The sequence below is a fragment of the Protopterus annectens genome, chromosome 3.part1 (assembly GCF_019279795.1).
Source record: "Protopterus annectens isolate FY-2018-M chromosome 3.part1, PAN1.0, whole genome shotgun sequence".
Taxonomy (NCBI): Eukaryota; Metazoa; Chordata; order Ceratodontiformes; family Protopteridae; genus Protopterus; species Protopterus annectens.
In genome coordinates, this window is record NC_056732.1 from 443,582,946 (window position 1) to 443,597,298 (window position 14,353).

Below are 14,353 nucleotides of genomic sequence, written 5' to 3' on the forward strand. Positions count from 1 at the left end.
TCCCCAGAAGTGTATGTGTGTTTGTGTAACCTCTTATCTCAAAGTGTGTGTGTGTGTGTGTGTGTGTGTGTGTGTGTGTGTGTGTGTGTGTGTGTGTGTGTGTGTGTCAGCTACTTGGGCAGGGACACGAAGCACTGGTTGGACAGAGAGGGTGCAGGAGATTTTAGCTTGCCCACTAGACTGAGATCTGGACCCTATAGCTGTGTCAGTGGGGAGTCTTATTGGGGACCTGGGGATCAAGGGAGCGACCAGCCCCAGACTGACTGTGATCTCTGTGCTCTTAAGGGAAATTGCACTTTACTGCGTGTATTTGTTATCCTTTCCTCTCATATGAGATGCCCTCTCTGGTGTTCGTGGTGAGGATTGAGGCTCCTTGATTGCTGGGCCAAGGCATGGGCATCACATAAACCATTAAAAAAAAAAAAAAAGGTAATGCCATTCACCACAAGTCAAACTCTGACATAAAAACTAATTTTCCTTTTCTTTCCTCTAGCATCACTGTTTAATCTGTTTCCTGCTCAAAACTCCTATGCGTCATCAATGATGAAAATCATAAATTTGACCTCCATGTCCTACAGGTAGTCAAGAAAACAAACTGCTACTGCACTCTTGAGTGCATCATTCTTCAGATGAGACATTAAACTGAGGCCCCATCTGCCTGAGTTGGTGGTAGCTCAAGTGTATGTAAAAGACCTATCAAAAAGAGTAGAAGTTCCCTGATGCCCTGATCAAAGTTCCCCTAGTAGTATAAATGCCACCTCAGTTCTCCTCAGAAAACAGGCTGCTAGCTTTTGAATCCTTTTAAATGTGGCAAGTTCCATTTCAGATAAAATGTTAAAATTGTTATATTGGGTAAATATGTGAATAGCTTTTCTTAAGTCAAAGCAGTTCTTCTCTAGTTCTTTTGGATTAATTTGGTAATTGGAGGATGGATGGATGGATGAAATTTCAGTTGCTTATTTCAGGCACAGGACCTCTTCCACTGCCACTTTGAGAAAATAGAGACAGGATAACATTCTTCGATGTACTATTGCATAGAGAGCAGAACAGCAAGTTGGAGTAACCTCTATAAGAGACTGGTTGATGCCAGAAAGATGCTACTTTGCAATAGCTGCCACCTGTGGTATGTTAAAAGAAACATTATAAGAGGGATGTTTCTTAGAGTTGTTCATATTACTGTAGTGAGGGAATCTGCTAAAGGAAGCCATGACAGTGGATTGTGATGCATTACTGGGTAAACGGTATCCAGCTACTGCATTAGGAATTAAGAAATGGAATCACAAAAGTATAGAATGATGATGAAAACAGGGAAGCGGATCCATATTTAGCACAAAAATAGATAAAGTTTGTGAAGAAAAAGAATAGAAAGGGAGGTTTTCATATTGAGTATGTATACCACTATGAATAGTACAATAGAAAATGCTATCTGGTGAAATTAGGATTTATTATGTAGTAACAGCACAACATTTGAAATTTTTGTTCAGTACCCATAATTTATTCATAGACAATGAAAAACCTAAAGGAAAGTTTAATGACTATTATTATTTTAAAACCTGCTAATAAGAGAATGAATAGTGAGGGTGCATATGCATTTAAAAAAAAGTATGGTACTTAAAGATAACAGTTTCTTTAATATAATTAAAACTTCCAGAAACACAGGTCAAGTATTTTAAGGAGAAAGCAGATTTTAGCCTTGGTTTTTAATTTATGTTGCAATGTGAATGTAAAAGATTTTATGCGTGGAAAACTGAAAGAACACTGCATGAAAAAGTTAGGAAACACAGACAAGCCAGGATTCAGAAAGAACTCAGCTGCAGGCAGTAAGTGCTGCAGTAAAAAGGGCCCTTTAACTTGATCACGAAAAACAATGATTTAGAGACACATTAGCTACCATAAGGAAATACCTCATTATCTGCTAATTTGTATGTTTCTAAATCACTTGGTAATTACCACAAGTACTAAGAAGCACTTTGCTGGGATAGTCGCCACTGCTGTCCCATGCTTCATGTTTGCACAGACACCCAATTCACTCCCCTACCCACATTCAAACACACACAGGTAGACACATCCCAATGCTTTTAACTGCTCCTAGTTTAACAGAACATCTAAGACTTTGCCGCTTGTATTGTCCATGGACAAATCGGGTGGTCTCACACACACACACACACACACACACACACACACACACACACACACACACACACACACACACACACACACACCAGTGGCACAAACACAGACATCGTAAATCATGCACACCACCCTGACCTGATCACAGTAGTACACACCCATTCCCATATGCAGGCATACACATCTGCTCCAGTTATCCCTTAACCATCCCCACTACTATCACCATCCAGGCACATGCAGACACACAAAGGTGACACCACTGAAGCTCTACATATATGCAGATGCACCTTTCCACGAAACTCAATGGCCCTTAACTTTAATGCAGTCTCTCTCATTGAAAATAATTGATGAGTGTAACTACACCATGATGCCTGTAGAGACTTAGACTTAAATAATAAAATGTATATTAAATTTAGCTTGAAAATAACGTGCTTTTTGGAATTTTAAGAAATTTGTAAGGTATATTGAAGTATTGAATTAAACTGTTCACATTTCTTTTGTTTACATTTGTGTTGATGGAGAGTGATGCTAGTTCTGTGATTTTAGAGGGAAGCTTTAAAAGGCTGTGTTGTCTGATGAAGTAGGTAAAGCTGTGTTTTGTGTATTTTAATCTTTTGAGTCTGTTAAGGTACCTTGTTCATTGTAGGATGAGAAAAACTACTTTTACAGCCTTCAAACTAGCAAATGAATAACCCAAAACAATTCGGGCAGTCCTTCAGTACATTCGTAAACTAGGCAAACTGTGCCTAGCCCTACCAAATCCACTTTTAAATGAAACAAGCTGCAATTTCACCTGTAAATTACACACACACACACACACACATATATACACACACACACACACACGCACACAAATATGTATTTACATATATATGTGTGTGTATATATATATATATATATATATATATATATATATATATATATATATATATATATATATATATATATGCACACATACAGGTGTTAACACTAAACAACGACTAACTACTTTACAGTATCATTGCTAGAAGCTTCTGAACAAAATTCAACTTCCTTTAACTTGCACACAGCCTGATTTGATCTAAGGAAAAAGTAAAAACACTAAAGAAACTAAATCCACCCTCTGTAGCTCCAGACAGTCTTCAGTAGACTACTTGTGTAGCAGCTGAATCCTTGACCTATATTCAGTTGCTATTCTTTTAACAGATCTGTGTTAGAAAAAAATATTCTTGTAACCCCTATTATAAAGGTGGCAGCTTAGCAGAATTGTCAAACTGTAGACTGTAGCCATTTTATCATGCCTCAAAAGTTATTGAAAGATGCATTTGCAAACAAGTCTTTGTGCCCACCTAATAAAACTAATCTAATTTCTTCAAAACAACATAACTTTTTGACCAGGCCACAGTGCACAAACTGCCCTACTTACATTTTCAGACAGAGTATATAAAGAAAAATCAAGGTCTGGTAGTAACATTTCTGTTTCTGGATCTTTACAAAGCCTTTGGCACAGTGTCTCACTAGTTGCTTTTAAAAAGGCTAGCCAGGGTAGCTTTCAGTAGGCAAATCATAAACTTGTTTAAGAAACTATCTTGCTGATCATAAATTGAAGTGTACACTGATTAAACACTTGCTGGTTACCAGGCGTCTCATTGGTGTGAAGCAAAGCTCATCTCTAACCCTTTTCAAATGTAACTTGGACCAGTGGATGGGAAATCACAAATTTACCTCTGGTTTGGCACGTATGTTCCTAATGAATGAGGGCAGCCTGTGAATACCCTGAAATTATCTGTGGCATTCACACGTGAGCAATATTTTGGCAAATTTGGAGTAAGCTTGGCTAGGCTTAAAATTGCTGTTGGGCTAGTAGCCTTGTAATCACCTGCAAACCTTTAGATTTATAGGTAAAATTTTTGCTGAACCTCACAGTGTCCTGAGACTCCTTCCCACATTCTCAAAGGCTATGTATAACACAGTGATTTGACAAGTAGTTGTTGACATGTGAAACAGAGTGAACAGTATAGGTACTATGATCATTTTGTGTGTCACTCTTACTTGAAAGTGCCCACTTTTTATTGTCTTTTAGTATCATGTGGTCTGGCTGGAGATTTTAGACCTTTACCTAGATCTGCCCCCCACCTCCAGGGAAAGCGTACAGCTCTCATTTTGATGTTTTTTTTTTTTGTTAAGAATAAAACAAATTGAATGTCTGTTATTTCAAGTAAATCAGGAGCAAGAGATGGAACTCTAGGTTATCCTACTGTTGTTTGTGTTATACATTGTTCTTTATGTTTTGTCACTGTTTTGTGGAGCATTGCGTCTGGCAGGTAGCTTTTTGATGGTGATTTTAATTTTCATATTGTTTTTGTCTGTGGTAGTACCTTAGGTGCTGTTTGCCCCCATACCTGACGACTGTCAAACCTCCCTTAATTGGACTTGAGCCAATTTGTTTCTCAGTGCAGGATTGAGTGCAGTTTGGATGGGCCATCATTCAGGTAGCTATGAGGTTGCTTTGTGTCCTTGTTGGAATCCTTATAATAATGGTGTATGGTATTAGACCCTATTTCCCTGGGATGGTGATGGTGGTAGAAGTGATCCATATCATCCTTATTTCAGGAGCTGCTGTGCCTTCCTCATATAGCTGTACTCTTCCATGCACCTACAGCAAGGTTTGTTACATTCATGGCTTGGTGCCCAAATACCTGACTGTGGGCCATCCTTTCATCACTGCCCCTGCTCAGAGAGTTTGTGACATTAGATGATCCCAGTCCACTCTCCTTCTCCAGAAGAGGCACGCACCTCCTCCTCATGCCAGCTTCAACAGCTTTCTGAGTTTCTAGTTGAACTTTGATCTCCTGGATCATAATCAGGGCTTTCTCCCTGTAAGCCATCTGAGCTGCCTTTGTAGTAGTTTGACCCTGTGCTAGAAGGCATGCAGGTATCATAGGTAGAACAGAGAGAAAGATTTGATGTAGTAGAGGTGCAGACTCAAATGTTTTAAGGAGAATGGATGTGCGGCTACTTTTTGTATGACACTAAAATAGGTAATAGTAAAATAGAGGCATGATGGAGACTTAAAAATAACTAGGAAGGCATTATTTTCATTTTTCTTTCTACGCTGCAAAAAAAGATGAATAATAGGAAATTCAATATTTGTAGTCCTACACCTTGATGAATGTTTGAGGGAGTTTTATGAAGCTAGTTGCACAGTGCAGGCAGGCTGTGCTGTACTTCATAAAGAAAAAAATGTGAAGGATAAAGTTAATAGTCCTTTATAGCCAAATAAACTCTTTCAGCAGCAGGTGAACCAAATGCTCTCTCCCTTATTAAAGATTGGTGCAAGTTTATTTGATTACATTGTAAAGTTTTAATTAATGTCTTTCAATATATTTATTTCAGGATGGATGTTTTCCACAACAGATTGCAAGACCTAATCCTCCAAGTTTTGGTCCAGGATTTGTCAGTAAGTTCTAAAAAAAAAATATTGTTATTTCTGTATTTCAGTGGTTTGGAACTGTTACTTCTGCCTTGGTGAATCTAAGCCCATATTGTTTTATTTTTAGCCATTATAAATTTGTGACCCATTGTCCAGTCATATTTTATCTTCTAGTGATTTTATTTTCAGGGACCTTCTTCAGCAGATGTGCTTGGACATTTCTTTCTGTGTCTTATGTGACTCTTATAGGTTACTGTCACATCCTTGGGGCATGCACTCCCCATTTGGACTCTACACATAGTGTTCTTACACTAAAACTAATATTTGCCCTCCTTAATTCTCATTTCTTTTTGGACACTGGCATTTCAGATCTGTTCTTTCTGATGTCCGGGTTAAAGCTCTGTCACCTGGCGCAACATACTTTCTCAGACTGTCCTAGCTTTTCTCCTTTACCCATACTCATTGACGTCTACAGACTCCTCTCTAGATCTCTTCAGCCATGTGTTAAAGTAAACTGCTTGCAAAATGGCCCCATGCCATTTTTATTATTTTCTTGTGCAGTTTGGTTATCCTCCGTTTCATATTTGTCTACACCACAGATAAGTTAATTCCCTTTTTTCTTCTGGTGAAATTTTCCATACAGTTTGTGATTTTATTCAGACGTACTCTCCCTTTTCCTCCCTTTTTGGCACTTTTTCCTGTGCTAGTTGATGTAGCAATGTATTCTCTCTTTTTTTGTTTTGAGTTGCTGCTGTTTACTTACAGTAGTTTTCATTACTGTTGTTGGCTTTAATTGTTAGTGATTGCTGCCTGTTATCTGTTAGTGAATGATTGCTGTTGTTTCTGTTCATTGTTAATTATTAGTGATTGCTTATTGCTGTTGGCATTATAGAAGAAAATGCAGGAGTCATATTTAAAAAATATAGATAGATCCACCAGAAGATAAGGACAGTAGTCATAAATGTCTTGGAAAAGCTAATTTCGCAAAGGATTGCAGCATCTTGGCTGAGGCCTTCTAGTCCCCAAAACTGCCTTCTTGGTTGTTCCCCCAACTGATAGTATGGTCAAATTGGTGATAGAGAATGCATGGAAGAATCTTGTTGGGGTGGCTTCTGTAGCAAAATGTCTTCATAAGATTCTTCTGCCACCCAAGGACTGGTCAAGTTGGTGACAGAAGCTGTTGGTGGACTTTTGTTGTCTTAACTCCACTTATGGTTGCAAGGCCGTGTTCCAAGCTATTCTTCCATATAACAAAGAGTCTCAGCCTTTGCACTAAGTAGCAAAGCAAATGTTTTCATTCTCTACCTTCACTTTTAGGCCATTAAAGTACTTAGTGTACATGATACAATTCCTGAGGGAACTGCAAAACAAGATTTTCGATTAATCTGAAGGGGCTGCCAGATTTTGAGCTTTGTACCTAACCAGACCATTTGATTGGACCATAGTGTAAAGGATAGCTCAGCTAGGGCAGCAAGTACAAGTCTCACTGCTGGGCTGTCACTGTGCCTGGCAACAACTGACTGAGTTTATTGAAAACTCAAGGCCAAATTTATGAATGCTGCATTTGATGGAGTCTTGCTCTTTAGATCTTTTGTAAAAGCTGAGCATGAAAATCAAGAGACTGAAGGCATCACAGCTAGGGTAAAGTCTGAAGCAACCTAAACCACCATCTTGCAGAATGGAGTGTAGACCTTACCATTTATGGTTCCCATGCCCCTTATCAAACAACTGTAGAGGTTCTGGGAAATGCTGCAAAGGATCTGATAACTTTTAGAAGGGCCATACTTCAAGAGCAGATGGGTTTCACCAGACTAAGCAAATACCTTTTGATTTTTTTTCTCCATAGGACAGCTTTTGAACCCCTGAGACCTTGCCCACCTGCTGCCCACTAGAGGCTGTAGAGGTCATCCGTTCTTTCACCTGTCTGTGTGGGAGGCCATTACATGAGAGAGGTGGATTAGATAAGAAGCCATTCCATTCCCTTCCTGGACCCCCAACTACAGCTTCTTCCCCTTCCTGATGTCCTACCCAACTAAATCAAGTTTGGCAGAACTAGAAGCCCAGAGCCTGTTAGACAAAAAGAGCTGTCCAAGTGGTCTCACCTGATCAGAAAGGACATTACTTTTATTGAAGGGTTTTTAGTACCAGAAAAGACAGAGGTTCTACTGTCCTAACTCTACTTAAATGATCTAAACCAGTGTGTCATAAAGGAGCCCTTCCAGATAGTCATGGTGCAGTCCAGCATTTCTTGTTTCTTCAAAGATGACTGGGTGTGCTGTTTGTACCTTCAGAATGCAGACCTGCGCGAAGGTTGTCATCAAGCCCAGGAGGTTCCTTTATTCCCAAATAGGGGCCAGTCATTTGTAGTTCAGGGCACTTACCATTTTGTGTCAGTACAGTACCCAGGATGCTGTTTAACTGCATGGTCTGTAGTTGAGACAACTGTCTGACTCAGAGGTTCCAGGGAATTCCCTTAACTGGATGTGTGGCTTCTTGCAGTCTTCACAGTACTGAGCCTTATTGTTCTCGAGGGCTCGTTACTTTTTCCAGTCCTTGGGAATAACAACAAATCTTGCCAAGTCTCAGGTGATGCCCACTTAGTCATTTACCTTCATAGGCTTCATTCTGAACACACTGTCCTGTCAAACCTTTGTGCCCTATGGACAACATTTTTCGATACTTACGTGTTATCGCAACCAGATTTCCAAAGGCACATAATTTCTTCTGAAGAAAACATGTCACTTAACCTAACAAGGGGTGTGTAAAGTCTTAAATACTATTGTGTCATCTTGGTTTTCACACGGATATGAATAACTGAGAAATTCATGTTGCTTGGCAGCGGTTTTCCCGACCTGTAAAGCTGAGTGCTGCTTTGCAGGCGTCCTTAATGTTACACGTCATGGCATCATGCTGTTCCCAAGAAGACGAGTCAGGAACATAAAGAACCCCCAAAAAAGACCTTCCTTTACACCAGCTGTAACAATATCTGTAGATGTATTTCCATCAAAACCACTTAGAGAACACCACTGTCACATTTCAGCTAAAGCCAAATTCCACTCCTGTTCAGTGTAGAAGTCTTGACTAATAACTTTAGATCACATAACTCGTTCCACTCTCAAACTTCAAGCCCCCTGAAAATGCACTGCACTCCGAAGGTCATTGCTTCTTTACACTTGGCTGCAAAGTCTGCAAAATGCTAACCACAAAGTTAAACATTAAGCCAAGTTCAAAATCCAACTGAAAAACACCTTTTTAGATATTCCAAGTGCAAATGCTTCCTAATTATTAATAATACATCAGAATAGTGCATGTCATTATTGCAGTACTGATGTTCCAAAGACAAATGAAAAGGAGGTAGTAGGGCGATAGCTGTGGGGACAGTGACTGAGAGAAATGAGTAAAGTGCAAACGGGGACTTCAGACATGAAGCGCGCCATGGAGGAGTCTGAAATTTCATCGTTATTCCTCCCGCTGCCTCATACCCGATGTCAGTGGCGCACTACTACTTCTTTACACACAAATTTCAACAGTGACATGCCTGTTTTCGCAGAAATACGACAATTTAGGTGCCTTCGGAAATCTGGTTGCAATAATATCAGTTTTGCAAATAATACAAAGCAATATAGTCTCAGCTTCTCTGTGCCACTGAGCAGTTAGAATCATGACATCCATGATCTTCATGATGCTGCACATCTAATATTTTCACAGTGGATCTTCCATTGTACTCCCAAATGACCATGAGCTCAGTTTGTACACCTCCTGATGCTCCAATCAGGATATGTGCAAATTGCAAGGAACATCTCTTTTGGTGGACCATAGAATCAGATTTGTGTCTGGGCAGTCTAGCTCTGTGTCATAGTGGTAGAAACTCTTGACTGATTTGCAGGTGACCAGAGGTGAAGTAATGACTCCAGTGCCAGGAGGAGCTGCCCAGGGAGGATACGAGCCAAGCAGCCATTGCTGGCTCACACATGCTGTCCAGAGGAAGGTGGTTGTGGCTTGCCAAGCAGGTGACACTTAGTGAAGTAGTAGGTATTCATCTTGTGGAGTTATAAGCCAGCCAAGCCTTTAATGCCATAGTAACTTTCAACTGTACTGCAAAGAAGATACTGGCATTGAGGGTGAGTTCCCCTCCAGGACCTGCATGCTGACCCTCTGCTTACCAACTGACTGTCACTGGAGAATGAAGGACTGTTAGGGATTCTTAGACAGAAAGAAACTGGCTGTAGAGCTTTTTCCTAGCATGGGAATATCCAGCTCCCACTCTGTCAGAATGATTAGGCCAACTAGGTGAAGTGAGAGGAGCCATCAGACAGGGTCTTGGGGGAGTAAAAGACTAAATTGTCTCTGTATATACACTTCTAGTCCCTGACCATCATCAGTGTAACTCGGGGTCAGATACCTCTGATATTGGGTGGAGTGAGCATTATTTGGAGTAGATAGCCCAAGGCACTTGGTCATCCCAAGAAACATTTCTGAGCATCAGCTTTCTGGAAATGAAGGCCATCCTTAACTTGCAGGTGTTCCAGGACTCCCTCCCATTCTGTATAGGTGCCATCTGGGATACTTTGACAAGAAGGTAATGGTTTGGTTTATAAGCTAGCATGGGGGATCTCACTCCTGTCTACTTTGTCAGAAGACCATGAGAGTATGAAAATGCATCTTTGCATCCAATTGCCTTCTTGATGCTGCTCATTTCCCATGTCAAGACAGCATTTTGTAGACAGGCTGTGTCACTATCTTTTGATTCTTCTGAGTGGTCCTTCAGCCAGTCAGCTGCATGAACTGTGTTCCATCACTGGGGGAAGCTTTGCTGTGACCTGCTTGTTTTTGTTTCCCCCATCCAACTCCAAATGCAGCAGCTTTTCCTTATTCCTTCCTCAGGAGGAGGCCCCACAGATACACTTATCCAGAAATGTCTCTTTTGACTGCTGTATGCCTTTCCCCCATTTTCCTTTATATCATATTTTCTCAAGATGGCCAGTGATAAACCTGATTCCCTTTGCTTTTGCCTTGCCTGCTAGACAGACTGCTTCTCCTCAAGTTGTCAGATACTCTCCTCTTTCACCCTTCTGCAAGCCACACCCATGCATTCACTCAGATTTTTGATTCAAGTCTCAGTTTCTCTTCTGTAAAAGCACACCTGGTGGCCATATTGAATTTTATCAGGATGCAAATTCTGCCTTTTTAGCCTCATTACAAGTCTGCAAAACTTCCTTAGACATTGGGCCTTCAAATCTTCCATTCCCCTTCAGGACCTGTACGTTCTTATGGAGTAGCTAGTATTGCCTCCCTTTAAACCAGCTTTCTCAGCCAAAGTGAAATTTCCTCACTTGAAAAACTTTTTGCTTGCAATCCCCTCAGTCAGAAATATTTCTGAGATGTAAACTTTTTGTGTGTTCTTTTTTCATATTTTTCATAAAGTTCCGATATGTATGAGGTCAAATCCTTCTTTCATGCCAAAAATAGCCTCTGAATCTGTCAGTTTACCAGTATTCTTCCCTGATTATTCCTTGGATGTTCACAGGCAACTTAAGATTTTGTTTAGATAGAATGAAGTCCACAAGGAAATACTCTTAGTTCTGCATTTCTTTTGCATGCAGTAAAACTGGTTACCAAAGTGTCTTAAGCAGCTAGAATAGTGAGGCTTTCATATTGCTTAAAGTCATGTTACCAGAAGTGTGGCAATCCTTAACTAAATTTTCTAATCTAATGCTGCTATATTTTTTGTCATGTTACAAGCTTTCCTAGGAACACTTCTGTGGTGATGATTGTGCATCTGCTATGTGGGCATCTCTGACCACCTTTAATAAGAGACTGTAAGCCTGATGTGATCCCCAGTTTAAGGTCTGCCTTTGGAGTTGCCAGTGTCCTTCTGTGTCACTGTTGCTGGTAGCCTGTTGCTCAACCAGTGTACATAAGCTTGAAAAAGATCTAGTTTGGACCATACATCACATTTATGCCAGCACAGAATTTGTGTCTTTTGGCTTTTCCCGGTTAGTGGTCATCACAGCGGAACTCCGGTCCGCTAATGATTGGCAGTAGATTTTTACGTGCTGGCTTGTCGGGCCTAACGCACAACCTTCAACGAAGGAACGCCCATTTACGCATGTCACCACACAGAAGACGCTCTAACTGAGAATCGAACGGGCAACGTCTAACTGTGAGGCGACAACACTACCGCAGCAACACCACCGCAGCTATGCCAGATGTACGGACCCACAACTTCTTTTGCCGCCAGTTTGAATGACGTTGCCAGTTGGTTTGAACATTTTGTTGCTGTACTGAATATTTAGCAACACCAGATAAGTGCCCCGTTGGGGTTATTTTTTTCTATTTAAAATTTACTTTCGTGGTCTTTAATTTTTTATCATTGCCTAGAGTTCATGTCATTCAAGAGGGGAAAATGTCAGTGTGGGAGGCAGATTCCCCATAAGGATCTTTACGAACAGTGTTTTTTTGTTTGGGTGCTTCCCACTACTATACTTCTTGTAGTATCTGTAAGGCATTTGTTCCTAAGTCTCTCAGAAGCTGTTTGTCTTCCCTGGCCATTTGTCTTGAAAAACAGTGGTTTAGACAGTTAGCCCAGGGAACCATGGCAGAATCCTTTAACCGGACATTGAGGAGGAACTGTAGTTGATTATCTTGGAGGGTCCTAGAGGGATTCTGCAGATGCTGGTCAGGGAGGAAGTTCTGGGTTCTCTTTGCAAGTATTGCTAGGGGTTGGAACCTCCTTTATCTGTTAGGGCTGATGTCCCTTCTATGAAAAACAAAAACTGAAGCATGTTTCAGTCTGTCCTATGGAATCTCAGAGAAAATGGCAGGAGTTTGCTCAGGGCTTGTTCTCTGCTTTAATGGCTCTAAAGCCTCCTCAAGGGGTTTCGGTACCTGCTCCTCGGTGGACCTCTACCCCTTCTATTTAGGGAACCAGATTCCTTGGATGAGGATTCCCTGTCTGTTGAGGAGTCTTTGTCCTATTCTTCACAGATGCCTATGGTTCTGATGAAGAGGAGTCTGTTAACCCTGAGTCTCCTTTCGCAGAATTGTCCTTTGGGGTCACAATTGATTATGGAATTCTTTAAGTGTGATTTTTCTTAAGTGTCTGAAATTCATTGAAGATATTATGAGTTGCTTCAAGTGGATACTCCTAAACCATCATAAATTCCTCCTGTGTTGGCTGCCTTGTTAGATACTTTCATTGATGCTTCCAAGTCTCTTGATTCTCATCCTCGTGCTCCTAAGAAACCTGATAAGTTCTATAAGGTTCCTTAGGATTGTCTATTTTTATTTAAATGTCCTTCTGCTGCTGTGGTGTCAGTTTCTTCTGACAAACCACCTAAACTTTTTCCTTCTGATAAGGATAGCAGAGCAATGGAGAGGATTGACAAAAACATCTACACTGCTTCTACTTTGGCCTTTACATCTATTAATTACCAGACCCACATGACCAGGTATGCTGTGGCCTTGATTGCTCATGCTTGTAAGGTTATCTCTGCCTTCTCTGATGGTAAATCCTCTGCCTTATCTTTTTTTAGGTTCTGCTTCTCAAGTGGCTCACCACTTTAAGTGTGGCTTTGATGCTGGTGATGCTTCTTCTAGGGCCGTGGCTTTTGGGTTTGTCATGAGGCATTATTTTTGGCTTCATCTCCAGTCTTTTCCTGAGGACATTAAGGCCAAGTTGCTGGATGCTGCTGTAGGTAATACTCATCTTTTTGGGACTGCTGATGCTGACTTGTTTAAGTCTCTTCAAGAGAAAGGCAAAGCCTTGCAAGATCTTAAATTTATTTTTTCTCTCTCCTATCTCTAATTTCCAGAGGAATTATCCTTTTAGATCTGCTTTTGTTCGCAGGCAACTAGGCCAGGCCTCTGAGGGCAGGAAGCTCCTCTCACAGGACAAGGAGTCTCTCATCCATTCCTACTTGTCCACTCTGCAACTGACATTGTGGATGATAGGGTTTTGATCCTTTCTATGCACCTCTTTTCTGAGGATGTGCTCAGGGTTTTACAGGAGGCAAGGAAACCGTTAACTAGAAAATCTTGTGTGTCCAAATTTTAAAAGATTTTCAGTCTGGTGCCCTACTCATAACCAGGACTCTTTTTCAGTGAGGTCCCTCTGGTCCTCTGTTATTTGTGTGAGTTGCTCCAGTCTGGCTTGGCCTGTTCTGTGAAGACCTTTTATTCAGCCATTTCTGCTTTTCTGTACTTGACTCCTCTTTTGACTTCTCTTTTTGAGGTCAAACAATTTCTTATAGGCATCCTGCATATTAGATCTCCAAGAAAACGTATTCCTCCTCCTTGGGACCTTAATTTTTTTTTGGAAAAATTGACCGAGGCTGTTCTTGAGCTTGTGAATTCTGCTTCTTTGCAGCATTGAACTTGGAAGACTGTTTTGTTGCTGACTGTTCTACTCAGAGTGTTTCTGAGCTGCAGGCCCTTATGGCCATTTTTCCTTTTTTGTTTTTCACAGGGACAGGGTGTCCCTTTATACTAATCCTTTTATGCAAAAGGTGGTAAATGAGTTGTCCTTAAATCAGTTGGTACAACTCCCTTCTCCTTAGCCTGCTACTGAGAGGGTCCTGCATACGTTGGATTTGCATGGACAGCTCCGGTATTTGGGTAAATCTAGGACTGTCCGTAAGGCTGATCAGCTTTTTGTTTTCTTTCATCCCAGATCTTTGGGTTTGGCTGTTTCTAAGCAAACCATCTCCTCCTGGATATCCAAGGCCATTTATTTTTGTTCTCTTCATGTCAAGTCTCTGTCTGCTTCTGTTAGAGCTCATTCTACTAAAGTGGTTGCCTCTTTTGGTGCCT

The 14,353-nt window shown here is 40.8% G+C and overlaps 1 protein-coding gene across 1 annotated transcript in view; it reads left to right on the forward strand.

The window, feature by feature from the left end:
• KMT2C (lysine methyltransferase 2C) overlaps positions 1 to 14,353 on the forward strand; it is a gene marked incomplete in the record, with an annotated part of 4,117,755 nt that overhangs the window by 3,203,371 nt on the left and 900,031 nt on the right. The window contains 1 exon segment of the mRNA XM_044066891.1: positions 5,506 to 5,569. Within this exon segment, the coding sequence (XP_043922826.1) occupies positions 5,506 to 5,569 (64 nt within the window).